Source organism: Vigna umbellata, chromosome 1, assembly GCF_029865625.1.
Source record: "Vigna umbellata cultivar VRB3 chromosome 1, Vumbellata_1.0, whole genome shotgun sequence".
Lineage (NCBI taxonomy): Eukaryota > Viridiplantae > Streptophyta > Magnoliopsida > Fabales > Fabaceae > Vigna > Vigna umbellata.
In genome coordinates, this window is record NC_142165.1 from 76,971,884 (window position 1) to 76,999,455 (window position 27,572).

Here is a 27,572-nt window from a genome sequence, read left to right on the forward strand (position 1 = left end):
AGCATCTCTGCTATTTGTGACAAGAAAAATCATGTTTCTGCTATTTTTATTAGTATATGCAGGAGTACAAGCTACACAACTTGGTGGCCTAGGCCAGTATAATAATATTCCAGTTGCAGGAAGAATTGTTAGACATGAAAATGTTTGGTGGAAGAGAGCTGAGCAAGAGACACAGAAAGATTGGTTGATGAGGTAAATATGACATTGCCATGGCATGGCTAAGTATTGAGATTTGTAAGTATTGCTATATAATTAAGGAGAGTGGTGTTTTCAGGTGGATGGAACTCTGGTTTCAAGTCATCTAAATTCTCTGGATCTCAAGAGTGCAAAGAAATTGCTGTTATGGTTCTTGTCACCTTCTCCTTCTATCACTGTTCATCCTTAATACAGTTAAGTGTACAGGACCATGAGAACTTCCTTGATGCAATTACATACCATGCAGGATATTCTCATCAACGCACGATATTTCTGATGAATTACTATGCATAAAGGCTAAAGTTGACAGGAAAAAAGAGAGTAAAAGATTAATGGGTATACTCACAAAATGAAATTTTCACTTTTTGTTTGTAGGTGTGTAAGAAAATTATTTATTTATTTATTGTCCATATAATAAGTTGATTTTTGTGTTCTGAGTGTGATGATACTATATTTTTAAATTAGTTATTTTTTAAGTATCCATTGATAAATTCAAGTCATGTTACAGAGTTTGTTCAATTTGAATTTGACAAATCAAATACAAACTTTTTTATATGGTCAAAGTTTGAATAATGCCCTATTTATTTTTGTTCTTAACTGTCTTTTTGAATTTGGATTCAACTCTACGTTTAAGATATAAATTAGTGTACTATTTAAAATATAATTGGATTAAGATTATTTTTGTATGCAGACTAAAGTAATCTCTTGAAAAAAATAAAAATAATGCCCAGTTTATTTCTGTTCTTAACAGTCTTCTTACATAAGAAACTGTTTCTTAACAGTCTTCTTAAAAGACATTACCCAATCTTGTTGACAGCAATCTGCACACAGCCAATCTGAAGAAATTATAATTTTATCATTGAATGTAGGTCTAATAATATATATCTTTTTTATTTCCATATTTTATATATAGAAATTGAAGATCAAGGAATCTATCGGACTTTCTCGTATCATAAAAGGATAATGATATTTTCACAACATTTTTTTTACAATATTTTAACATTATCTATCTGTTATTCTATGATTGGTCCATGTTGGTGTTTATGATTATTATTATTGATATTGGAATAATTTTGGACCAATCACAGAATTACACGTAAATGAGGTTAAAATGTTGTAAAAGAAATGTTGTCAAAATATCATTATCCTATCATAAAACCGATGTATAAATCATTTATAATAAAAAGTAAGACCAAAATTTTCAAACTAACAAATCAAATACATAAATTTTAGCAACATTCTAAGTAAATAAAATATAAGACATGTTATTTGAAAGGATAAAGTGTTCTAAATATCTAACATAATTAAATAACTTAACTAAATTTAATTTAATTCATATGCTATTATTAAATTTAACCGGTTCTACACATTTGCTAGAATAATTAACATATTATGTTGGACAAACAAAAATCAGTTGTGTTAATAATAACTACCTAAATTATAATAACAGTAAATGTCTAACAAGTAAATAATTATAATTAATATATATATATATATATATATATATATATATATATATATATAATTAAAACTAACCTAAAATATAATGTCTTGGAGAAAAAGTGAAATAAACATTTCTTTTTTACTTTTATTATTAACCCAAAAGTTTCACACGCTTCTCAATCTTCGGGTGGAAGCCAAAAATGTTAAACCAACCCGCTTGCGTCACCACCCTCTCTAACAAACCAAACACTACCTTTCAAGGACCATATAAAAGGAGCACACAGTGACTCAGAATTCTGTCTATTGGAGTCTCTGCCGCTTCTCCTTCTTCTCCTTCTATCCTCCCTTCCTTCCTCATTCTACAGCTCGTTACGCTCTCGAAATCCTTGTACTGTTCGTTTTTATCCTCGCTCTGTTGCAATATCCTCACAACAGTATCATGATCAACGTGAAACGCGAACTGGACGGTGATGGTGATTGCAGTAGCATCGACAAGCGTGATTCTGAACTCCACGCCGTAAGCGACGACGCTGATTACAAAACTCGGAAACGCCGTCGAGGTATTCGTTCTCGGTATCTGGTCTTCAAGAACATGATTCAAGGTAATTTCGTTTTACTCGCTTTGCTTGATTCGTACTCTTCGTTTCGCTCTATTATGACTTCGAATATTCCTTATTAACTACCACTTAATGCACAAAAACGACCGCCAGTCCTGTGTCGTTATCGATTTTCCGTGTCAGGAATGAAATAGTAACGTTTTGAATTTTGATTGCATGCGTACCTTGGTTTCTCAGATGAAAGGGAAGAAATTGCTAGGCCTGATTCTAACAAGTTCGATTTGATCTTTAGTGAAATGGAGAGCTTACATCAGCAAGGTATTTATTTATTTTATTGTGGTAATGCTTTTGTTCTGATTAGTTTTGAGGATTTTTTTGAGGAACTATAGTTTTTAAAGCTATTTGTGGAAATTAAATTAATAATTCCAAACACTTGATTCTATAGTATGTTAAATTATACGTGTAGGAAATAAAGTAAGTGATACTGAAAAAATTAGATTCCCGATTCGTTGGATATACATCAAGCATATGGATACATAACTAATTAAGTAATATTCATAATCGATTATACCTTATTGAAATGAAGAGACTTTCTAACAAAAGAGCACACATAATCAATTAAAGGGACGTATGTGAGGCATACTACTTGTAATATATACATGTTAATGGTCAACATAAGTAATATTGTCTCATGCATAATCCATTACATAAACTCTATTATATTAATATGTCATATTGGCAACTGCATATTTAGTTATACATACTACATATTGTATTATGCACCAATCATATGAATTATCCAAATGTGTTCTTCACAGGTGACTCATAAAGTTGGGTAATGAGACATAAAAGTTGATTGGCAGATAAGAGAAATTATGACACGTTATTAGGTTCGGCAAGGACAAAAAGAAGAAAAGTTCAAAGTCACGTTAACTTTCTAGATAAATCATATGAATTGAGTGCGGAAAGAACTCTTCTTGGACTTGCACAATCTCTCCATGCATCTCATTGCAAATTCCTCGTTTCAAACTAGTTTATTTCCTCTTATTTCATCTCCTATCTTTCTCTTAAATAGTAGAACCCTTAATCTAAAGAAAGTGTGTAAGAAATAATTTATTTAGTGATTTGTATGGAAATGTAAATATTAAGTCATCTTTGATGTTATAAAAGGATGTGCAGGGTATGGCTCCATATGAGCCTGAGTAATGAAATTAGATATGCAACATGATTGCTATGTCAGTCAATAAGATATTACGTGGCATATCATTCAGAGATTCACATTGACAAGAGGTAAATTATAGTATATAAACATTTGTAAGCCTCACCATGTAAGCCTCACCATGTAAGCTAATTGCATAGAGTTAAATTAGTCTAAATCTACTTTATAAGATAATATTAAAATTTAGTCTAACGGTTTGTTGAGTTTATTTTGGTAGTTGCTTTCATAATATGCCTTTTGTTAATTGGTTCTGTTCTAGAATTTCTTAAATTAAAAAAAGAAAAAAAAAATTGTTAAACCTTTTTCGTTCTTTAGTTGTGCCCCTTATTAACAAATATAATACCCCAAGTTTATCCAGTGTACGACTTTGTTTCTTATATTTAAATTTTGCTTTTAATTTTTTTAATATTTTGTCTAATTTCAGTTACAAAACCAAGAGAACAAGTAGCTGACGCAAAGGCTCTTTTGGAAATCACCCAATCCCTGGTAATGTCTGTGAGAACTACTGCGAATGGCGGACTAACTCCTTCAGACTTTGTTACACACATTCTTAAAAAGTTCGGAGGACATGTTGGACCAAGTAATAGCACAGAAGATTGCAGTAGAAATTCAGTAGCTTGGAATGATATTGGAGTTGCGGTGTCACATGTTTTTAGAGCAGGTTATGGGTGCTGTACAATGTAATGTCCGTTCCGTATATAGAAGAGAATTCTTTCTTATCGATTGTAATATTTCTTTGGGTGTTCATTTCGAATTTTCTTATTCAGGATGGCCCCAATGGATGCTAAAATAGAGCAGAGGAAGGTCATTAATCGTCGAAAGCGTGTGAGACCAACTGAATTGGCACGGCCTGAAGAGGTAAAACTTATTATTCAGTCTGCGGTTTTGCTAGAAAGAAAACAGGAGAGAAAATAAGTGTTCACTGGTGGTTTTCATTTTGATAGACCTTTAAATGTTGCACAAGTCTTCAACTTGTAATTTTCATGGTTTGAAGTTTCTTACGGTTTATTTGTGGTGAGAAAATTACGAAAATGCAATCTTTTAGTCGTAGTCGAGAATATGGAATTATTAAAGCTACGGTTTTTCTTGTTATTCAGAATTGTAAATTCAGTGATTTTAATGTAATATGACATACTAATGTCTTCTTTTTTTTATCATTGTATATTTTTGCAGCTATGTGGAGGTTCAGGGGAAGAGATAGCGGAGACCGATAAGCATATGTTAACGATGTTTAACATCTTAAGGATCAATAAAGTTGTCAAGCTTGAAAATCTGGTTTTGAATCGGAACTCATTTGGACAAACCGTGGAGAATTTATTTGCTTTATCCTTTTTAGTCCGAGATGGTCGGGCTGAAATAAAAGTTAACGAGTCTGGATGGCAACTAGTTTGTGAGTTATTTTTAAAATGATTATACTAACTCTGAACTTTTATTACACAGTTAGCCTAGATTTTTCCCCTTGATATTTTTTCCATGCATTTGCTCAATGTCAGCGCCTAGGAACGCTCCTGCTGCAAATTCAGTTGTTTCTGGGGATGTTGCTTTTAGCCATTTTGTTTTCCGATTTGACTTCAACGATTGGAAGGTATTTTTACTTGTAATTGTTTCTTGTATTGAATTAAATTTAGTGCAACATTTTTCGTTTGTCGACGTTTTCATTCCGAAATAATAGTTCATAGTTTTTACTATAAAAAGTGTTTTTAAGCTATAAAAAGTGTTATTAAGAATAATCAATATGTTAGACTAATGAAATGAAGCTTCGCAATCAAATGGTTGTGGAATGTACCTGTTTCCAGAGAAGAAATAGTGCTCCAAACACTCAATTTTGTAGCTGTCCTATGCTTTAATTATAGAGACATTTACACTACCGCTTTGATTATCATTCAGATTATAGTAGCACTTTTTTTTCTTGAACATGATTTTGTACTGGAAGCAAATTATTCAATAGAAAAAAAGGAGCTCCTTTGTCATGTTAATTATTAGGATAAATTTTATATTTATAAGTTCTTGCGAAGCTATTTTTATTTCCTCTTTTTTATGTATTCGTTTTCTTGTATTAAATTCTCAGTTGATGGTTGGCACTGTTAGGGTTGGAGAGGAGCTGATGCCTCATAGGAACAGTGAATCACAGAGATAGTGCAGTTTATGCGTCTCATGATGCATTTTTTGTTGTTCTATTCATTGTAGATATAATACATGCTCGGTAGTTTAGTTTCAGATGAAGTTTTCATATGGATTCTGGCTAATCTTTTGAAAACTGTCAATTTATGAATATTTTTTCTGAAGGATTTAATACTGTGCTGGGCGTTTAAAACGAGTTCCATCAACGTCCGTCCGAGCAATCAGATGCTAATCAACAATGGTGAAGCGTTTTATACTTGTCCCTTCTTCCTTTAATATTACTGACTCACATTATAAGAATTACAAGAGATGCAAGTCAATATGACAACAAACAAATTTAAAAAAAAAAAAATCATCCTTCATAGAACCAAGAGTGCCAAAAAAATGTAATTGTTTTTTGTAGACTGTATTACAGCAGTGTAATAAATGTAAATTATGAGAAAAATATCATTGTTTTTTCTCAATTCTTAAAAGTTTAAAATTAAAATTAGTATTTCAGAAAAAGATTTTTTTATATTAATATATTATATGATAAAAATAGTAATTAATAAATTTAGATTGTTGAAGTATATAAACAATATTTTTATTTTCTTTTTTAGAAAAATTTGTGGTAATTTTTTATGAAAATATTTTTTATTATTCCAAAACTCTTATTAAGGAGCATAAAGAACATTTAAGAATGATGTTAGAGATTTTAAGTGAGTTCTATTTAAGGGAATTACGATTTTCAAGACTTGTAATTTTTACTCAAGATGTAGGCTGAGTTTTTAATATTTGCACATATCTATAGATACTCAATTTTACAAAACAAATTAAAAGTACTTAAAAAAATATTTTAATCATAAATATATATATATATATATATATATATATATATATATACATATAAAGATGGTATAAAGTAATAAAAATTTGTATAACTATAAAAATCTAAAAAAGATATATATATAAAATTTAATTTTAAACATTCAATAAAAAAATAAAACACAAATAAATTCAAATAAAATACAATACATCACTTCTTATATATATAAAATATGATACTTTGGTAAATTAGAAGTTAACGGATACGGATATTTATGAGTATAAATACTATGATATAAATTTTTTTTACATCTCAAACCATAAAACCCATCTCTAAATTGCATAGCTATAAATGTGAGAAACTTATATCTAACATTACATTAAATGTCCTTATTTGTTCACTAAGCTAAAAGTTGTCTTAAGATATACTCATGGGTAGACAACTAATTATGTGAAAGATGAAAATAAAGATTAGTTATGCATGAATGATAGTTTGTTTTATGTTTTGTTCACTTTGTATGTATCTTTTTCCCCTTCTTTACATATGAAAACCTTTTTCTTTCTTGGTTTATTGTTATGGATGTTGAGTTAAACTCACAACCCCTTTCACTCTTCTTTCTAATTTTATCATTAAACCACCTTATAACTCTATATTTTAAAGATATTTTCTAATATTTTGAGAGTGTGTATAAATTATTTATGGTTTGATCAAGTTTTAAATTCCTATTAAATTTAAAAAATTTCGATCAAATCTCTAATAAATTTTTAAAATGTATTAGATATTTAAAAATTTAATTATCAGATATTTAATAAATTTATATTTTTCAATTAAACTTCTACTATTTAATTTTTCTATTAATTGAATTATGTAATTATTAATTAACTGATGTTATTGTTTGTTACGTTGTTTCGTTACCTAGATATCGTTATATATTATTTTATTATTTTAAAAACTTGTAAAATTATAATATCATAAAATTATGTAAAAATAATTAAAATTATATTTTGAAGATATTAGATAATTAATTACTATGATATTTTAAAAATATTAAATAATTATTATTATATCAAGATATAATAAAATCTAATAAGAAGTTATTATAACATTATTTATAAATACCTTTAAGATATTTCTTAATATCAATAATATCTTAAAAGTATGTTAAAATTTATTTAGTAATATTTATAAATTTTAAATAATTTAGTTTATGTGATACATGATTATTCGTTTGTAATATTATTATTTGATGTAACGTTTTTCATGAATACCACATTCCTTACAAACATATTATATGAAATTTAAATATGAAATAAAAACATAAGATCTTAATCTTTGTAAAAAAAATGTATTCATGTGTCTATTTATACTTAATTACGTTTGTGACTTGTTAAAAAGCTTAGTTATCATAATATGACATTGTTTATTATTCGTATTTCACTTGATTAAAAACTAGAATCTAATAAAAAAATTATTATATCTTAATAAATATCTTTCTATAATAATCTTGAAAACATGTACAATTATATAAATGTATATAAAATTAAATAAAATACAAAATATAGTTTACGTGACAGCATCAATAATCAATAATATTGTCATGTGACGATAGAAGGAAAGCGGGTAAAAATGTCAGAACAAATCGTACTAAAATTAAACCAAATTGATAGCATCATCAAATATATAAATATATTTATATATATCATTACAAGATATGAAAATAAATATTATCTTTTCTCAATCTTATCACTTTATTCATTTATAGTCGCATCAAACTGACTGCTTTCTCTACGCTCATTGTTTGCAAAACCCCTGTTTCAGATCACCACTCCTCCTAGATTAGGGTTTTTCCTAATTCAGTTTCCATAAATTCTTCTTCGTCTTTTCATTTCCTCTCATCGATTGTAAGCTTAGGTTTTCACTGCAATCTTATATACCTAGAACTCGTCATTTCTGCCGGATCTCGTTCGATGGATACTCGCAAGAGGGGAAGGCTCGAACTCGGTTTCAACTCCAATGGTGGATTTAAGAAATCCAAGCAAGGTTTGATTTTGAGCATTTTTGGTTTCTTGGGTTTTGGTATTTTCGTTCGATTTGGTTTATTAGGCTGCAAAAGTTGTTTGCCTTTGTTTTCTTCCTTTGTGTTTTGTGGGGTGTCCTTTGAGGGATGAAATTTCTCTCTCGTGCTTATGAGCGTATAGTTTGCTTTGCTGTGGTAGAATTTTTTCAGATTAGTCTATTTTGTAGTAAAACATAACCTCTGATTTTCCTGTCTAATGAACTCAGAAGGTACGAAAAATTCTAAATGTTGTCACTGAAAAGTAATTATATTATAGCGTTGTTCTTTAATACTAATAGTTTTGGAATAAAATTTACTAGATTAATAAGCAAAAAGAATATTAACTGAGAATAAGTAATAATGTTTTGCAACAGAAATGGAGTCCTTATCAACTGGTGTAGGAAGCAAATCAAAGCCTTGTACCAAGTTTTTCAGGTTCTAATCCGTTCCTATCTAATAAATATTTTTGAACTGCTAATCTATTCTTAATGGTGTTTTATTATAATTAGTTTAAGAATTAATTGTTTAGTTGCTTTAGAACTTAATTGGCCAATTAACTGGGCATTCAAAGCTTTTATACAGGTACGTACTGTTCTTTGTGTACACAAGTTGTATCATAATAGGATAGAAAAAGATAACAAGTGGATACAATGTAGTTGGCACCAAGATCACTTTATTGGTGATAAATTGATCATTTCTCACTTAATGTTTACCTATCATCTTAGTTAGTCTGTTTCCCCTGTAATTATGTTTAACATCAATTTTTCAGCCATTAATGGTTTTAATTGCTTTTGAACCCACCTTTCAATTGGTAAGCTACTAACAAACTAATATGAATTGAACCTCAATTGGTTGGGTTAGGTATTTTGTCAAAACCACATATAAAATTGTGGTGGTTTTGTACTTCAAATGGTATGGCAGTGCTCGGCTGCAATGACATTTTTATAGCGGAGTTTTGGCATTCCTCTATATTCCACTATCTTTCCATTGACAATGCTGTTTGGTTACCCTTTGGCAATCTAAAAAACATATTCATTTATTTGCTGCTGTATATTTATGCTTGAGTTCTTTGAATGCTGTCTTTACTGTGATTATATTTCAGATTGAGTAGAGATGACATTAGATATTTTGGATGAGTAAAACTAGAAGCTATACTCATTTATATTAAGTCCTTTAGGCTGTCTATTATACTTGTTGCTGGTTGATCCTAAGAAGTGGGCCTTGATTGGAGATCTGCCTGTATGACTTTGTCTTTCTTCTGTTTGGCTTAGTGATGTAGCTGTATTGTTTTCTTTACAATTTGGAGGAACCATTCTGAAACTTTGTGACCTTTAAGCATTACAGTGTGCATGGGTGATGTATCAATATATTACAATATAGTAGACGACTCTGATAGTCTAAGTTGCTTGTTTGTCCTATTTTAAAACTCCTTGCTGTAGATTTTGCGAAATAAGCCGGTAGTTTCTTCATGTTACATTTTATACTTAAAGAAGTGGAAACGAGTGTGGTGTAACCTGCTTGTGAATTGTCTTGCAGCACTTCTGGTTGTCCGTTTGGTGAGAGCTGCCACTTCCTGCATTACGTTCCTGGTGGCTATAATGCCGTTGCCCATATAATGAATCTAACACCTGCAGCACCTCCAGCATCAAGAAATGTGGCAGCTCTGCCACCTGTACCAAATGGGTCTGCGCCACCTGCTGTAAAGACCCGCATATGCAACAAATTTAATACTGCTGAAGGTTGCAAATTTGGTGACAAATGCCACTTTGCCCATGGTGAATGGGAACTTGGGAAGCAAATTGCTCCATCATTTGATGACCATCGAGCGTTGGGGCCGACTGCAGCAGGTCGTTTTGGTGGTCGAATGGAGCCTTCTCCTGGTCCTGCTACAAGTTTTGGTTCCCATGCCACTGCCAAGATAAGCGTAGAAGCATCCCTGGCTGGTGCAATCATTGGGAAGGGTGGTGTGAACTCAAAACAGATATGCCGCCAAACTGGAGCCAAACTTTCGATCAGGGAGCATGAATCGGATCCTAATATTAGAAACATTGAACTAGAGGGAAATTTTGAGCAAATCAAGGAAGCTAGTAATATGGTGAAGGATTTGCTACTGACCCTGCAAATGTCTGCATCAAAAGCTAACCCAGGTGTTCCTGGTGCACCTATTCGAGAGCATGGAAGCAATTTTAAGACGAAGCTGTGCGAGAATTTTTCCAAAGGGTCTTGCACATTTGGAGAGAGATGCCACTTTGCTCATGGAGCTTCCGAATTGCGTAAATCAGTATGAAGTTTGTGTTTGTGAGGTACATTAGCCAGAGCTATTATTATTGTTGTGCATTGCCACTTTAGCAGTACTGAATGTTAGTTTTGTTGTTGAGTTGCGTTTTATTTATAGCCTGTTTTGTTTATCAATTGCAACTTCCGCTTATATCATCAAATTCCTGTTCTCTTTAGCTTACCCACTTATTTGGAAATCATGGTTCTTTTCTTGTCCTTATTATCTTGGGGTTGGAGAATAATTTTCTTTAGTATGGTAAAGTATATGTACTTGCCTTATGATTATTTAATTTATATACAATAATATTTTATTCTTCTATATCTGTTTTTTTTTAATGAATGTAAAAGTAGTATCTCGATCTCTTTAAATTGTGAAAATTAGTTTTATTCTCTTTAAAAATTTAAAATTCATATTTGTAAAATTATGTTAAAATGAACCATTTTAGGTAGTGTTTGGATTGAGGTGAAGATTTGGGGAAAAGTGAGGGGGATGAATCCAAGAAAATAAAGAGTAGAGTTGAATTAGAATTTGTCGTTGTTGGAAATTTTGATTTCGGTCTTCAGTCTTAAAAAATAATGGATATAATTTTTTTAAACCAATTATGTTAAAAAAATTTCACGTATCAAACATATTTTATGTTTATATTGTTTACTTCGTTATCTCTTTAATTTGCTATAAAAGCATTTGACATATTAATTTCTTTTTAATATATAAAACGCATAAAATTGACCTATTATTACATTATTATAATAGATAGACTGACTTTATAGTTTTAACCGTCATAGGTTCGAATTTTATATGATATCGCAGAAATGTATATCATATGTTTAATATATTATCTGTGACATATTATTCTATTATGAAAAAAATCACTTATCAAATCATAAAATATAAAATAGTTGAATTTATTATAACATATATGGATTTATTTGTCATAATATATGGAATTTTATGACGTAAATTTATTTATTTGACATATATATTTTTTAAATTTATTTATTTGACATATATATTTTTTAAAATTAATTTATTCTGATATACATTGACATTTATGTCTAATCAATTTATAATCAATATATATAAAATGGAATTGATTTTATATATTAAATTGTTTAATAATATTTAACACATTATTTGTAATAAAATTATATATCTAATCTAAATGTTATATTAACCTACATATACAATATTAAATTATAGTCAAGTTTATATAAGTTACTAACATCTAAAATAAAAGATGTCCACTTAAATCTAATGTCTTCCATATCTAGTTCTTTCAAAGAGCATTACTTCCCCTTACACCAAAATAATTATTTTTCAAAAGAATCTTGATTTTATCTAAGCTATGAACTAGTTGATTAAAGTACAAGAAATGTATCAAAAGATTGTATGTGCTAATCATTTAATTAAAGGAAAACTCTTTTATGGATTATAATAAACATGGAAATATCACATTCCAAAATTCGCATTCTCAGAATAAATTTTTAAACATTGAAATAAACACACTCAAGAAATATTCATGAAATGGCCAGATATAATTAACAATACTAAAGAAATATGAAAGTCCAAGTGCCAATCATACAATGATGCATCATTGGTTGACATGCATTTTCAAGATGTTTAGATGAGATGAGTCGCTTCCTACATCTCTATCTTCTTGCCTAAAAAGAAAATAAATGAGGTCAAATACATAATTACAAAGGAATCGTAGATAAAAGTTCTCTAAACCTAAGAAACTAGAAATTATCAATATCACCAAATTAATCACAGTTTAAAAGTGAAGGAAGTGAATTAGTATCTAGATAAATTAGTTTTCATGTACTAAACACATAATATATTTTACTACCATAGTTTTCTTCTTGTTTGGAAGGGAGAGATCAGAGGTGATAAAGCCTTTCAGCTTTTGATGATTGGAAACACATCAAAGATTCAACAATATAAGAGGCAAAAATAAACAAAGAAATCAACACAAGGATTTATAATGGTTCAACTCTTCAAGAGTCTAGATCTAGTCTTCTTTCAACAACCTTAGTTGAAAGGAAATCCACTCTAAATCAAGAGTCTAAATCCACTCTAAGGATGTCAAGATTTACAGAATACAAGATTCACCCACTTTAAATCTCAAATCACAACAAGAATAAACTCCTAAGGGTGAAACTACCCACACTCACTCTAGGAACCAAGAACATACTCCTAAGAGTGAGGCTATACACACTATTTTAGGAACCTTGCTTACACAACAAAGGTTATCGCAATTCACAAAGAATTACAGAAAAATAAAACTTGGTACACCCCTTGTGCAGATCTTACAAAGAATTCAGAATCTAGACACTTCATTGATCTTCCCTTTCACTCTTGAGAGCTTGATCCTTTAAATCTTCACAATTTATGTTGGCTCCTCTAAGAATGCCCCAAGAATTCTCACAAAGTTTTCTTGTTTCACAAACGATAGCTTTCAGAATGTTTTACGTACTTACAAAAGGAATTACACACACACACACACACACACACACACACACACACACACACACACACACATATATATATATATATATATATATATATATATATATATATATAATTCTTTGTTTTATTCAATTAGGTTACTAATGTAATTGATTAAAACAGACAGCACAACCCAGGTGTGCCTCTGACTCACTTTAATTGATTTTACATTAACTTAATCGATTAAGTTAGTAGCACTACACCACATTTATGCAGTTTTACTATTATATTTAAGCAATAATCTATCTTACATGAATTTAATCCTAATATAACAATTTAATCACCTAAGAAAGAACATTTAACAAGTTCATCATAAAAAAACACTTGAGAGAGCTCCATGTTAAAGACAAAATCATCTATACAACCAAACGCTCTCATGTTTTGAAGTTTAATCAAATAACATTAAAACAGAATAATAATAAAAAAATAACTTAGGGTGAGAACATAAAACTTAAAGCCTAAACCCTAAACAAACACAACCTAAAACCAGAATCCCTAAACATAGAAAAACATAGGGAAACACTTAGGTCCAAGGAAATAGAAAAACATCTAAGCTAAAACACCTAGACGCATTGCTAAATGATGTTCTGCCTAAAGCGTTCAAGATATATTGAGATAAAAGCTTAATGCTTATAATACCTGGAATAGGTATTTAGCTTCTCTCGAAAACAAAATGGGTCAAGACAATGTCTCTAACACAATGCTTTAAAAGACTCAATTATTAAAATATGTAAGGAAGATTTACTAAGTCTAAAAAGAGACAAAAAGCTAAAGAAGTGTTTACTTTACTAAGTACCTCATCTTTTGATGAAGTGTATATCTATGCTTGATATCTTCAAAGAAAATTCACATATGTTGCATGCACAATTTACTCTAACTTTACAGATAAATTAGACTACACGTATCCACAATATGGTTCAAATATCAAAATGTAGACGTTAAAACAAAATAAATATTCACGGAATGTTCCTTACTTGAAGCAAAGTCTAAAAAGATCGTACAACTAGGAATGACAAAAAAATCTGCACTCGCAAATAAAATCTGGGATGGATAGTTGGTATCCGCAGATATTTACTACCCGCGGGTTGCGAGTTGTGCGCAGCAGATATTTTAATACCAGCGGGTTATAGGTAGCGAATATTTTAATACCTGCTTATAAACGAGTTAGGTGCGGGTATTATACTACCCGATCCGCAGATACTCGTTACCTGCAAATAATAAAAATAATAATTTAATTTATATTTAATTAAATTAAATTAAATTAAATTTAAATGAATTACTTTCTATTTTTTTAGATTAAATTTAATTAAAATTAAATTTTAGTTTATATTTTATTTCATTTATATTAAATTATATACATTTTTTTTGTAATTTTATTTAAATTTTATTTTAAAAATGTATAAAATATATATATTTTAATATTTTTCGGTATTTGCATGTATTTGCAAGTATATACGGTTATCCATGGATTTTAAGATATGTGTATATTTTTTTGAAGTAGATATTCGGGTAGGTAGCGGACGAGTTGTGGGTGGAGCTTTTATTTTTGGGTCGGATTGTGGATAGACACTATCCATACCCGACCCAACCCGTTACCATCCCTACGTACAACATACTTCAAGCAAATGATTGAAAAAATATGTTTGTTTTGATAAAGTTGACTTACAAAACGGTTGTTGTGAAAAGAAGAAAGAGAAAACACAAGTATCAAAGCTATAAACTATAAACTCAGTCTAACAGACAAATATTCGTGAAGCCTGTAAATAAAAGATCTCTTGAGAAAAAAATCAAGATCGATAAGTTAAGAGAAAATCTTAAGAAAGAAGAGCTTACAACGATATATCCATCCTGAAGAGAAAAAGCTGAAGAGAAAAAGATAAAGAGCTCAAGGAAAAGAATTAATCTAGCTAAAGAGAAGAGAAGAGAAAAAGAGAAAGAGATACTCTCAAGCTTCATTGTCAAATTGCTTACTTCTATAAGAGAGAAGAGAAAACATATGAATGTTTAGACTATGTTGTATTACATTCAAATCCTCTCGTTGAGACTATGTTGTATTACATTCAAATCCTCTCGTTGAGAGATATAGTATGAATTACTTATAAGCAATCATTGATTGCAATTCTGAAGAGAAAATAAACACTCACAACTGAACTCTATTTGAGTTGAGGAATTTAGGCGTGGTAGTCTAGTACTATTGGTTCGAATACTCAAAGAAAATCTCGACAGGTTTTTGAGTACCATAAGTGGTACAGATATGAAAGGAAATCTCAACAAGGTGTTGAGTATCAAGAGTGATGCTAATACTTAGAAGATATCTCAACGAGGTAGTTGAGTACCAATAGTGGTGCTAATACTCATTTGTAATTGTGTGATGATTATAGTGGAACCCCCTGTAGAGGAGATTGGACATAACTCAGTTGGAGCGAACTAGTATAAAATCTATTGTGTTATTTTCTCTTCTTTTAACTAAACAATCATCTTGAAAAATCTACAATTGAGCTTTATATTTTAAATGCAGAAACTAAGTTAAATGATTGTTTTCCTAAGGAAGTTCTTACAAAACACTGCAATAAATATATTCTGAATAACATAACAAACTTATCAAAGTTTATACATAAATCTTAAGTCGAGCACCTGAGCTTTCGAAAAGAATATTTCAAGAGCTCAATAACGTGAAGGGTTGCGAAAACGTTTTTCATTAAGAGTATTCAACTCATAGAATTATAGAATTAAAGAATTATATAATTATAAACTTGTAGAATATAAAATTATAAAATTATAAAATTCTAATATTAGAAAATTATAAGATTATAAATTTTAAAGTTATAATATTATAAAATTATGAAATTATAAGATTATGAAATGATAAATTTGTAATATTATAATACTATAATATTATGAATTATAAAATTATAATATGATAAAATTTTAAGATTATAAAAAAAAAATTATAGGATTATAAGTATATAAGATTACATGATTATTTGATTCATTATATGATTTTAATACTATAGAATTATGAAATATAAAATCTTAAAATCATAAAATTATAAATTTATAAAATTGTAAATAATAAAATCATAAAATTATAAATTAAAAAATTTAAAAATTATAAAGCTATAAACCTAAAATTTTTAAAATAATAAAAAATCAAAATGCATTAAATTATAAATTTTAAAATAATTTCGAACTATAAAATTAAAAAATTATTAAATTGTAAAATTTTAAAATCATAAAATTTCTTATGACAAAAACTAAGGAGGTAACGAAACAAGAGAGCAGTCTTGTTAACCACTACCTACTTAATAAAAAAAGTCTAAAATAAAAAACAAAAACTTGAATAGATAGTCAAATAAAACCTTTCAAATTTATCATAAATATCAAATTTAATTAAACCAAATTATAATATTAAGAAAGATATATTTATAAATATCGTAAAATATTTTATAATATATTTAGTATATATATGTACATTAAGTATATATAAATTTAAATAAAAATATATAATTTACTGACAATATAAATGATCAAGAATGTCATGTGACGATGGGAGCAGCAAAAAATGTCATAACAAATCCAACGGGTATGTACACCTAATAGATAACATCATCAAATTAATATTAATACATTTACACATATCATGGAGATAAAATGAAAATTATATTTTCTCAATCTTTATCATCTTTTCATTTATAGTATCATCAAACTCTTTCCTTTCCTACTTTGCAAAACCCTTCTTTCAGGATCAGAGCTCCTAGGGTTAGGGTTTTTCCTCGTTCAGTTTCTATCAATTCTTCTTCGTCTTTTCATTTCCTCTCATTGCTTCTAAGCTTAAGTTTGTAATCTTAGGTTTTTCCTGGAATCTTATATACATAGAACTCGCCATTTCTCCCGGATCTAGTTCCATGGATACTCGAAAGAGGGGAAGGCTCGAATTTGGTTTCAACTCCAATGGTGGATTTAAGAAATCCAAACAAGGTTTGATTTTGAGCATTTTTGGTTTCTTTGATTTTGGTAATTTTCTTCGCTGTGTTTTATTGGACTTCAAAAGTTGTTTGCCTTTGTTTTCTTCGTTTGTGTTTTGTGGGGTGCACTTTGAGGTGAGAAATTTCTCTCTCACTTATGAGCATAGCTTTTGCTGTGGTAGAATTGTTTCAGATTTGTCTGTTTTTCAGTAGTTTGGGCAGTGGAAAACTTAACCTCTGATTTCCCTGTCTAATGAACTCACAACTTAAGAAAAATTATAAAATGTTGTCACTCAATAGTAATTATACTATAATTTTGTTTGTTGGTATTAATACCTTTGGAATAAAAGATTAATAAGCGAAGGGAATATTAACTGAGAATAAGTAATAATGTTTTGCAACAGAAATGGAGTCCTTATCAACTGGTGTAGGAAGCAAATCGAAGCCTTGTACCAAGTTTTTCAGGTTCTAATCTATTCCTATCTAATAAATATTTTTGAACTGCCAATCTGTTATTAATAGTGTTTTATTATAATTTATTTAATAATTAATTGTTTAGTTGCTTTAAAACTTAATCGTGCAATTTTGTGAATTAATTGAGCATTCAAAGCTTTTATACAGGTACATATTGTTCTTTGTCTAAACAAGTTGTAACAAAAATAACAAGGTAGAAAAAGATAACAATGTGGTTCCAAGATCACTTTATTGGTGATAAATTGATCATTACAACATCACTTTATTGGTGATAAATTGATCATTTCTCACTAATGTTTACCTTTCAGCTTAATTAGTACATTTCCCTTGTAATTGTGTTTGACATCATTTTTTCATCCTTTAATGGGTTCTATTGCTTTTGAACCCACCTTTCAATTGGTAAGCTATTAACAAACTAATATGAATTGAACTTCAATTGGTTGGGTTAGGTATGTTGTCTAAACTACGTATAAAATTTTGGTGGTTTTGTACTTTATCAAATAAGTCAACACAGCTCACCTAAAGGACACAAACATGCATCGCCTTGAGAGATCTTTAAGCACCCAAATTCTGATTTTCTGTTCTATTTTGCTTTTCTACTTTGCATAGCAGCACAATGGTATGATGTTAGCGAAGGTGTCTTTTGTCTGGTAGTGTTTGCAGTGTACACATTTATTTCCTCTATTGGTTTTCCTTCATTGCAATAAGAAAAATATAGCACTATGTGCATTTCACGAACTCAATATCTATCCTTTTCTTTTCCTATTATGGTGATTCTTTGAAGGAAAATCTGATTCTTCTACAATAGTCACAAATCTTCGATAATAGTCATCTTTCCAACCAAGTGTTTGTAACTTCCACCCCTCCGATTCAGTAAAACACTAGTAAAACCTTTCCCTCTTTCACTACATGTATACTAGATACTGGAGCCATTGATAATATTTGTTTGTCTTTTCCATTTTGCATCATATCATCAAATTAAGCCCATACATGTCACCTTACCCAATGGAAATGTTGGAAGTTCCACTTAGACTAGAGATAAGACTAGTTTAGAGCATATAAGTAGGTGTAAATCTCATCCTACAAGCTAATTTTGTGGGATTGATTTAGGCTTAAAGGCCACTTCTTAACTAGAAACAAAGTTGTTGCTAATTACTCAGGGAGTGTTTTTCTAACCTGAAATCATGTTTTGCATGATGTGTTTTACATTCCTTGTTTTAATTTTAACCTGTTTCTAAAGTGATTAGAAGTCTCTTATGTGTTCTCATATTTGATTCCATTCATTGTAAAATTCAGGACAAGAACTCCTTGAAGATGAGTGGTTCAATTGATATTCAGTTATCAAACCTTCTTACATGCTCGAACCTCCTACCAACCTATCATAGTCGTAAGTTTAGCCACTTTAAGTACTAACACCCTTTGGCATTTTTTTCTTGGTCACGTTTCCATCAAATGTCTTGATGGAGAGAAAAAATTTCCTTTTGTCAAAAGTAATGAATCCAACATTTGTGATGTTTTTCGTTTATCTAAAGAAAAGAGGCTCTTCTTTCCCATTAGCAGTTCAATCTCTATTAAATGTTTGATGTTATATACACTGATTTATAGGGACCTTATTCTATTCCATCTATTCATGGACATAAATATTTTCTCAGAATCATTGATGATCACTCACGTTATACTTGGATTTTTTCCTTGAAACAAAAGTTTGAATCTGTAAGAACATGACAAAATATTGTCACCTTTATACAAACTCAGTTTAACTCAATGATAAAGACCATAAGGAGTGACAATGGAACAAAGTTTTTTATAATTAATTTTTATGCTAATAAAGGGATAATGCACCAAACCTTGTCTTAACACATCTGAACAAAATGACATTGTTGAGAGAAAACATTGGCACCTTTTGAATGTAGCAAGAGCTTTGGTTACACAATCCAATTTACCAAAATTATACTGGTCTTTTGCTGGGTCACATGCTGATTTTATCATCATGTTGCCTACACCTGTTCTTCCCCACATAAGGCTTTACATAAAGCAAAACTCGATTTTTCTCAACTAAAGGTTTTGGTATATCTTTGTTCTGTCAGTACCTCACCTGTTCATAAACCAAGTTTGATCCTAAGGCCTGCAAATGTGTTTTCTTAGGATATGAAACTTGCACAAAAGGGTGTTTCTAGAAATTTTGTTTTCTATGAAAGGGTGTTTCCATATTGCGAAATAGAGACCAAAGGTAGTGAGGTTGACCGATGTACTTTCCCTAATGGTGAAAATCATAGCAATCAATATCCAATCTCCCAAACCCATGATCCTCAAGTTCATATTCCTATTGATGTTAGTCAGCCTATTGAGCCTAAAATTGTTCCAAACACTCCTGTCCTCAAGCTCAACCTATCATTCATCCGATTCAGAAGAAACAAACTCCCGTCCTACAACTGAAACCAATGTTTCAATTGAAATGAACATTGCAAGTACACCTCCTCACCATAGCACTAGAGTAAGAAAGCCTTTAGGTTATTTGAAGGATTATTATTGTTATATCAACATGGTCTCCGATACCTCTTCCAAGGTTCTCTATCTACTTTCTCCCGTTTTATCATATACACACTTGTCTTCATGTTATAATTCCTATGTTATGTTTCAAAATCAAACGCAAGCAAATGGCACAATAGAGAGATAAAAAGCTTGCTTAGTAGCAAAAGGTTACACTCAAATTGAAGGCATTAATTATCTGGATATGTTTTCACCTGTGGCAAAGATAACCACTGACAGGTTAATTCTATCTATTGCCTCCATGTTGAAATGGAAACTAAGGCAACTTGACATCAACAATGCCTTTTAACCTGGTGAGGTGAAAGAAGTTTACATGATGGCCCCTCTTGGATTGAATAAAGTCTTGTCGGTACAAGTGTGTAAACTATAGAAGGCATTATATGGTCTTGAATAAAGTTCGCTAAACTCTCCTCATTTCTTCTCTTTACTGGCTATGCATGATTATTCTTTATTTGTTAAGTTAATAACTCCTTCACAATATTTTTAGTATATGTGGATGATATGATTTTGGCAAGAAATACTGATCAAGAAATAGCACAAATTAGGCAAGCCCTTGATGATCCCTTCCCATCAAAGAGTCCGGAGAATTATGGTTTTTTCTTGGTTTTGAAGTGGCATGGTCAAAGAAAGGTATCTTGATGTGCCCGGGATAATATATGGTGGAATTTCTAAGTGACCCATGTCTTTTGGGATGCTAAACATCTTCACCGATGGATAATACTTAGAAGATTTCAATTGACTCAGAAGAATTACTTATGATTTTCTTAGCTATAGACATCTCATAGGAAGACTCGTGTATCTCACAAGCACACAGCCATATATAACCTATGTTGTGCACTATCTTGTGCAATTTCTTTCTAAGCTGACAACCATCCATCGCAATTCTGCCCTAAGGATCCTTCGCTACATAAAAAAGAACACTAGGCCTAGAATTGTTTTTCCCATCTGATTGTGACCTTCAATTCAAAGCTTATAGTGACAAGGATTGGCCTCTTATGCTGATACAAGGAGATTCCTCTATATTCCAATATTTTCCGGTTCACAACGCTGTTTGGTTACCAGTTGCCAATCTAAAAAACATATTCATTTATTTGCTGTTGTATATTTATGTTTGAGTTCTTTGAATGCTTGTTCTTTGATTTTTCAAATTTTTATTGGTGTTTGTCTTTACTGTGATTATATTTCAGATTGAGTAGAGATGACATTAAGTATTTTGGATGGGTAAAACTAGAAGCTATACTCATTTATATTAAGTTTTTTAGGCTGTCTATATACTTGTTGCTGTGACTGGTTGATCCTAAGAAGTGGGCCTTGATTGGAGATCTGCCTGTATGACTTTGTCTTTCTTCTGTTTGGCTTATGATGTAGCTGTATTGTTTCCTTTACAATTTGGAGGAACCATTCTGAAACTTTGTTACCTTTAAGCATTACAGTGTGCATGGGTGATGTATCAATATACAACTATATAGTAGACGACTCTGATAGTCTAAGTTACTTGTTTGTCCTATTTTAAAACTCCTTGCTGTAGATTTTGCTAAATAAGCCGGTAGTTTCTTCATGTTACATTTTATACTTAAAGAAGTGGAAACGAGTGTGGTGTAACCTGATTGTGAATTGTCTTGCAGCACTTCTGGTTGTCCGTTTGGTGAGAGCTGCCACTTCCTGCATTACGTTCCTGGTGGCTATAATGCCGTTGCCCATATAATGAATCTAACACCTGCAGCACCTCCAGCATCAAGAAATGTGGCAGCTCTGCCACCTGTACCAAATGGGTCTGCGCCACCTGCTGTAAAGACCCGCATATGCAACAAATTTAATACTGCTGAAGGTTGCAAATTTGGTGACAAATGCCACTTTGCCCATGGTGAATGGGAACTTGGGAAGCAAATTGCTCCATCATTTGATGACCATCGAGCGTTGGGGCCGACTGCAGCAGGTCGTTTTGGTGGTCGAATGGAGCCTTCTCCTGGTCCTGCTACAAGTTTTGGTTCCCATGCCACTGCCAAGATAAGCGTAGAAGCATCCCTGGCTGGTGCAATCATTGGGAAGGGTGGTGTGAACTCAAAACAGATATGCCGCCAAACTGGAGCCAAACTTTCGATCAGGGAGCATGAATCGGATCCTAATATTAGAAACATTGAACTAGAGGGAAATTTTGAGCAAATCAAGGAAGCTAGTAATATGGTGAAGGATTTGCTACTGACCCTGCAAATGTCTGCATCAAAAGCTAACCCAGGTGTTCCTGGTGCACCTATTCGAGAGCATGGAAGCAATTTTAAGACGAAGCTGTGCGAGAATTTTTCCAAAGGGTCTTGCACATTTGGAGAGAGATGCCACTTTGCTCATGGAGCTTCCGAATTGCGTAAATCAGTATGAAGTTTGTGTTTGTGAGGTACATTAGCCAGAGCTATTATTATTGTTGTGCATTGCCACTTTAGCAGTACTGAATGTTAGTTTTGTTGTTGAGTTGCGTTTTATTTATAGCTTGTTTTGTTTATCAATTGCAACTTCCGCTTATATCATCAAATTCCTGTTCTCTTTAGCTGACCCACTTATTTGGAAATCATGGTTCTTTTCTTGTCCTTATTATCTTGGGGTTGGAGAATAATTTTCTTTAGTATGGTAAAGTATATGTACTTGCCTTATGATTATTTAATTTATATACAATAATATTTTATTCTTCTAAATCTGTTTTTTTAAATGAATGTAAAAGTAGTATCTCGATCTCTTTAAATTGTGAAAATTAGTTTTATTCTCTTTAAAAATTTAAAATTCATATTTGTAAAATTATGTTAAAATGAACTATTTATTGAGCATGAAAAAATATATATTTTATATATTGAAAAACAATTATTGCAGAAAAGGTGTATTAAGTTATTAGGGTGACATCCCAATTAATAGAATTTTTAATTTTTAATTTTTAATAATTACAGCATCTCATAATTAATATTAAAAAAAATTACATAGGAATCCTTTATGTATTACATTATTACTTAATATATACACAAGAAACATTTTTAAAAAATAATACTTGAAAAAAAAAACTTCATGTAATACAATAGAAACTAATATTAATTAGTTTTTATTATCTATACTTTTTCAAAACTATCTTACTCACTACTAAGTGTAACATACTCGTCATACAATATACACTACTTATGAAAAATTTAGTATATTAAGTAGAATATGAGGTTATGCACATTTTATTTACTGTATTTCAATTAATATAACAAGATAAATATTTATATTATGAAAAATAAGTATATTAATTAGAATATGAGGTTATGCACATTATATTTACTGTATTTCAATTAATATAACAAGATAAATATTTATATATATTTATATGTAGATTTAATCTTTAATGTCAAATATACCAATAAAAATCTCTTTCAACTCTCATCCAACTTTCATCCTTATATAAATTTAATATTTAATTGAGTCAGAATAGTCTCATAAAATAAAGTTATAGATTAACTTTGTTTCACACATTAATATATAAAGTAATAGATTAACTTTCATCCAACATTAATATATTTCACACAACATCCAAATAACCTCAAATAAAGTTATAGATTAACTTTTCCTTAAAAAGCTGGAAATCTTGGTTCATCAACTATACATAAATTGTTAAGAAATACAGTTTTAAATATTTATTTTTTTCCTTCAAATAAATAAAATCATTCTTTTCATATTTTAATTGTGAATAGAATACTACTTATAATTTTATTTTAAAAAGTTTATTAATTTTTTTTAACATATATTTTATATATATTGTTATGTTTTCTATAAATTTACGAATTTAATTTTGTTGTTTTTTATTTTTATAATTTATAATGTTATATTTGTTTATTTATTTAAATAACTTTGATTATTGAATTTTATATTATATTTGGTTTTTAATATATATTTATATACCCATGAGAAATTTAAATTTTTAAATATTTCGTATATTTTAATAATATTCTATTTTTATTTACTAAGTTTATATTATATTTAGTTAATTATATATTGTTTGAAATATTAAAAAATTGAAATATTGTATTATTTGTTATCTTTTTATATAAGTATTATATATATATATATATATATATATATATATATATATATATATATATTTGGTTGACAAATATGGCTAGAACTAGATGTGCATCTATTCACTGTGGTGAAAGTTCATCAGAGGGTGAAAAGAGAAGATCCATCAACTTGTAGAACATGCACAAAAGAAGCTAATGTTGATGTTGTTGAGAAATAGTTGATTACTAAAGAGCAGAAGGAGTATGTTGAGAAGGAGTATGTTGAGAAGGAGTATGTTGAGAAGGAGTATGTTGAGAAGGAGTATGTTGAGAAGGAGTATGTTGAGAAGGAGTATGTTGAGAAGGAGTATGTTGAGAAGGAGTATGTTGAGAAGGAGTATGTTGAGAAGGAGTATGTTGAGAAGGAGTATGTTGAGCAAGAGTATGTTAAGTATGAGGATGTTGCTCAATTCGAGCTCATACTCTCTTAGCTTTCCAAACAACATAGCCATTGACATTGAAGACATATTTGCAACTCAGAAATAGTCGTCACCTTTGCATGACACATTATGTTCAAAAGCTTTAAAATTTTAACATTCAACTCATTAATATCAAATGTTTTACCTAAACCAGAAAGGTAGTTGACAATGTGAGTGAAACGCTTCTGCACATCAACAATGGTTTTCCCTTGTTGCATCTTGAACATATCATATTCATGTATAAGGGTATTCTTCCTAACACGCTTCACATCGCTGGTTCCTTCATGAGTTACTTGAAGAACTTTGCACGTTTCATGAGTCATCTTGCACATTGAAATCCTATAAAACTCATCTAAAACCAAAGCATAGGATATTATGTCATGAGCTCTTTTATCAAATTGAGTTATTCTGCTTTTTTCAACAGTCCATTGCAAATATGATTTTTCTTCCTCTATACCAATCACATTGATAATAGGAACTATAGGACTATTCACAACTGCTTCCTAGATACCCCTATCAATAGACCCCAAAAATATTTGCATTCTGACTCTCTAAAATGCATAATTATCACTAGTGAAAAGAAGGGGTCTGTTCATGGAGGCACCTCGGCATACACTTGGCTTTGTTCGACCATTTTTGAAATATTTGAAAGAATATCAAAGCAAACTCTGATACTAATTGTAGAAAACATGTAGTAGAATGTTTAAGCGTAGGAAAAATCAAGAGGAGGGGGGGGGGGGGGTTTGAATTGGTTCAAGTTAAAAAATTAATTTACTTTAAACAAATTTTTGCTTTTAAAAATTTCTTTGATAAAACTGAAAACTTGCATTGTTTAAAAGAAAATAAGTAAAGTAGAGAAGGGAAGAGAAAAGATTACATGAGCAATTTTTATACTGGTTCAAATAAAAAGATTCTACATCTAGTTGTTAATCTCTCTAAAAGAGAGATTAACTTTTTCACTAAATGTAAAACCAGTTTGTAATAGAATAACAAGGACAAGATTAGAAAACACCTCTCTTAACAGATAAGAGATGACCAACACCTTCTTTTGACCCACAAAAGAATGAGCAACTTGATTCTGCTTGGTAGAAGAGCACCAAAAACTTAAACACACTAAGTAACAACATTTACTTCTTCAAGCACATAACCAGCAAGCTTTCTAAAACACTTAGAGTTTTTCAAACTATTCTCTATGTTCTGCAATAGTTTAAGTAACCCCTAAAGAACTATGAAACACATTATTTATAACCCAAGGTTCGAGCTAGTTCAGAAGCTTAACAGATAACTCCAAACTGTTTGTGATAATCGATTATCTCAGGTCATTATGAAAAAACTTTCTCTGTGATGATCGATTATCCCAAGTGATAATTAATTATCTGCGAACCTTGGTAATTCATGCTTTCAGAGATAATTGATTATCCCAAGTGATAATCGATTATTTACGAATCAAAGCATTTTCATATGTTTTCTGTGATAATCAATTATTCGAAGTGATAATCGATTATAGTCGTGAACATTCTAAACTATAAAAAATAGATATAAGACTTCTTTAAGTTACATTCAAAAGTTTAAAGCTATTATAATTAAATTTACAATAAAAAACTTTAACATAATTCTTCCAGACATGTAAATTGTTCTTCAATTCTTTGAGTGCATCATCATCAAAATATTTCAAAGCTTCGATCCATTTTATTGGTAACAAATGTGTGTTTAGGTAGTTTGGTTATGAGCAGATGATACCATAACCGCCAAAGAGTGTCCCACAAGCAGACGTTGTGACCATTGATGGGTGTTGGCTACGCTTTGTAGAGCATGCTATAATCCATGTCGTTGAAGTCAATTGTCCAACTGCTTGTGTTGCAGGATACCTACTGTGGTTTAGGATACCTATGGTTTAGGAGTATCCTTACCTTATTCCTCCCTCCGATAATGACCGACTGAGTCTTGTCCTGTGACTACTTCAACAATTCCAAATAAGGTCTCCATCCCAGTTTTTCATAGGTTGCCCCCTCTAATTCTTATTTGTCGGTATATAATCAAACTAATTGTTTTTGTCTTAAATGATAATTATGATGATTTATTGATCATACATGATCTTTTTAATCGATTAAACTCGATGAACCAGTTCTGGTGCAATTGTTAAATTGAAAGACAATATATTTCAATCCAAGAAGGGGTGAATTGATTTGAAACACTTTTTAAAGTTTTTAAAAATTTTCAGGTGTATAGGCTTTTTCAAAGAACCTTTACACTTCAAAGATTTGCAAGAATAAAAAAAAAAACACGACACAAAATTTATACTGCTTCACTCTTTAAGAGTCTACATCCAAACTTTCTCCAACAACCTCAGTGGGAAGGAATTCACTAACACCAAATGTCAAAAATTACATAATACAATATCCACTTAATAAACTCTCACTCTCCTCAAACACATCAAAACACAAACTTAAAAAAGAGACTACACACCTTTAAGAGCTTTGCCTGGATAGCTAAGACTAAACTACAAAAAAATGCACCATAAGTGCAGGTGTTACAAAAAAGACAAATACAGATCCTTGCTTGATCTTTCATTTACTCCTTAAACCTTAGAACCCTTGAAATTTTTCAATAATTCTAAAAATGTTTCAAGACAACTTAATATTCTTGATTCACACTTTGATAACTTTCAAAATATTTTCGTGTCTATAAAAAAAAGTAAAACATAAATGTATATATATATCACAAAATTAATAATTTTAATCAATTATATTATTTACTTAAAGAACAAATTATCTGGTATATTTTAGACTATTTTAATTAATTAAATTAATTTTCTAATCAATTAAACTTTGTACTCAGTTTTAATTAATTAAATATTTTACTTAATGAGAAAAACCCATATTTTTATAGTACTTGACACTTAACTCAGT

At 30.2% G+C, this 27,572-nt stretch overlaps 3 protein-coding genes across 4 annotated transcripts; all 3 read left to right on the forward strand.

The window, feature by feature from the left end:
• The first annotated feature begins 2,022 nt into the window (after nt 1-2,022).
• On the forward strand, nt 2,023-5,897 carry LOC148206418 (non-structural maintenance of chromosomes element 4 homolog A-like). The gene is made up of 7 exons (XM_088113500.1): nt 2,023-2,240; nt 2,433-2,513; nt 3,839-4,094; nt 4,182-4,272; nt 4,588-4,804; nt 4,908-4,999; nt 5,483-5,897. The coding sequence occupies exons 1-7, from the start codon at nt 2,078-2,080 to the stop codon at nt 5,549-5,551; spliced, it is 969 nt and encodes a 322-aa protein (XP_087969626.1). The 5' UTR covers nt 2,023-2,077; the 3' UTR covers nt 5,552-5,897.
• Nucleotides 5,898-8,123: 2,226 nt separating this feature from the next.
• Nucleotides 8,124-10,849, forward strand: LOC124831309 (zinc finger CCCH domain-containing protein 36-like). Its single transcript, XM_047305256.2, has 3 exons — nt 8,124-8,380; nt 8,771-8,831; nt 9,933-10,849. The coding sequence occupies exons 1-3, from the start codon at nt 8,308-8,310 to the stop codon at nt 10,681-10,683; spliced, it is 885 nt and encodes a 294-aa protein (XP_047161212.1). The 5' UTR covers nt 8,124-8,307; the 3' UTR covers nt 10,684-10,849.
• Nucleotides 10,850-16,745: 5,896 nt separating this feature from the next.
• On the forward strand, nt 16,746-22,710 carry LOC148206419 (zinc finger CCCH domain-containing protein 36-like). Of its 2 annotated transcripts, none has more exons than XM_088104285.1 (4): nt 16,746-16,762; nt 17,029-17,157; nt 17,549-17,609; nt 21,794-22,710. In XM_088104285.1, the coding sequence occupies exons 2-4, from the start codon at nt 17,085-17,087 to the stop codon at nt 22,542-22,544; spliced, it is 885 nt and encodes a 294-aa protein (XP_087960411.1). In that variant the 5' UTR covers nt 16,746-16,762; nt 17,029-17,084; the 3' UTR covers nt 22,545-22,710. The 2 variants fall into 2 exon arrangements, with proteins under 2 accessions (XP_087960411.1, XP_087960412.1); XM_088104286.1 differs by lacking the exon at nt 16,746-16,762 and adding an exon at nt 16,863-16,938.
• Nucleotides 22,711-27,572: the final 4,862 nt, after the last annotated feature.

Excerpts from the sequence above, each read along its gene's own strand:
- LOC148206418 (XM_088113500.1), top strand. The coding sequence starts at position 2,078 with ATGATCAACGTGAAACGCGAACTGGACGGTGATGGTGATTGCAGTAGC. Across the intron at positions 2,514-3,838 it reads GGAGAGCTTACATCAGCAAG|TTACAAAACCAAGAGAACAA; the intron begins GTATTTATTTAT and ends GTCTAATTTCAG. Across the intron at positions 5,000-5,482 it reads TTGACTTCAACGATTGGAAG|TTGATGGTTGGCACTGTTAG; the intron begins GTATTTTTACTT and ends TTAAATTCTCAG.
- LOC148206419 (XM_088104285.1), top strand. The coding sequence starts at position 17,085 with ATGGATACTCGAAAGAGGGGAAGGCTCGAATTTGGTTTCAACTCCAAT. Across the intron at positions 17,158-17,548 it reads ATTTAAGAAATCCAAACAAG|AAATGGAGTCCTTATCAACT; the intron begins GTTTGATTTTGA and ends GTTTTGCAACAG. Across the intron at positions 17,610-21,793 it reads CCTTGTACCAAGTTTTTCAG|CACTTCTGGTTGTCCGTTTG; the intron begins GTTCTAATCTAT and ends ATTGTCTTGCAG.
- LOC124831309 (XM_047305256.2), top strand. The coding sequence starts at position 8,308 with ATGGATACTCGCAAGAGGGGAAGGCTCGAACTCGGTTTCAACTCCAAT. Across the intron at positions 8,381-8,770 it reads ATTTAAGAAATCCAAGCAAG|AAATGGAGTCCTTATCAACT; the intron begins GTTTGATTTTGA and ends GTTTTGCAACAG. Across the intron at positions 8,832-9,932 it reads CCTTGTACCAAGTTTTTCAG|CACTTCTGGTTGTCCGTTTG; the intron begins GTTCTAATCCGT and ends ATTGTCTTGCAG.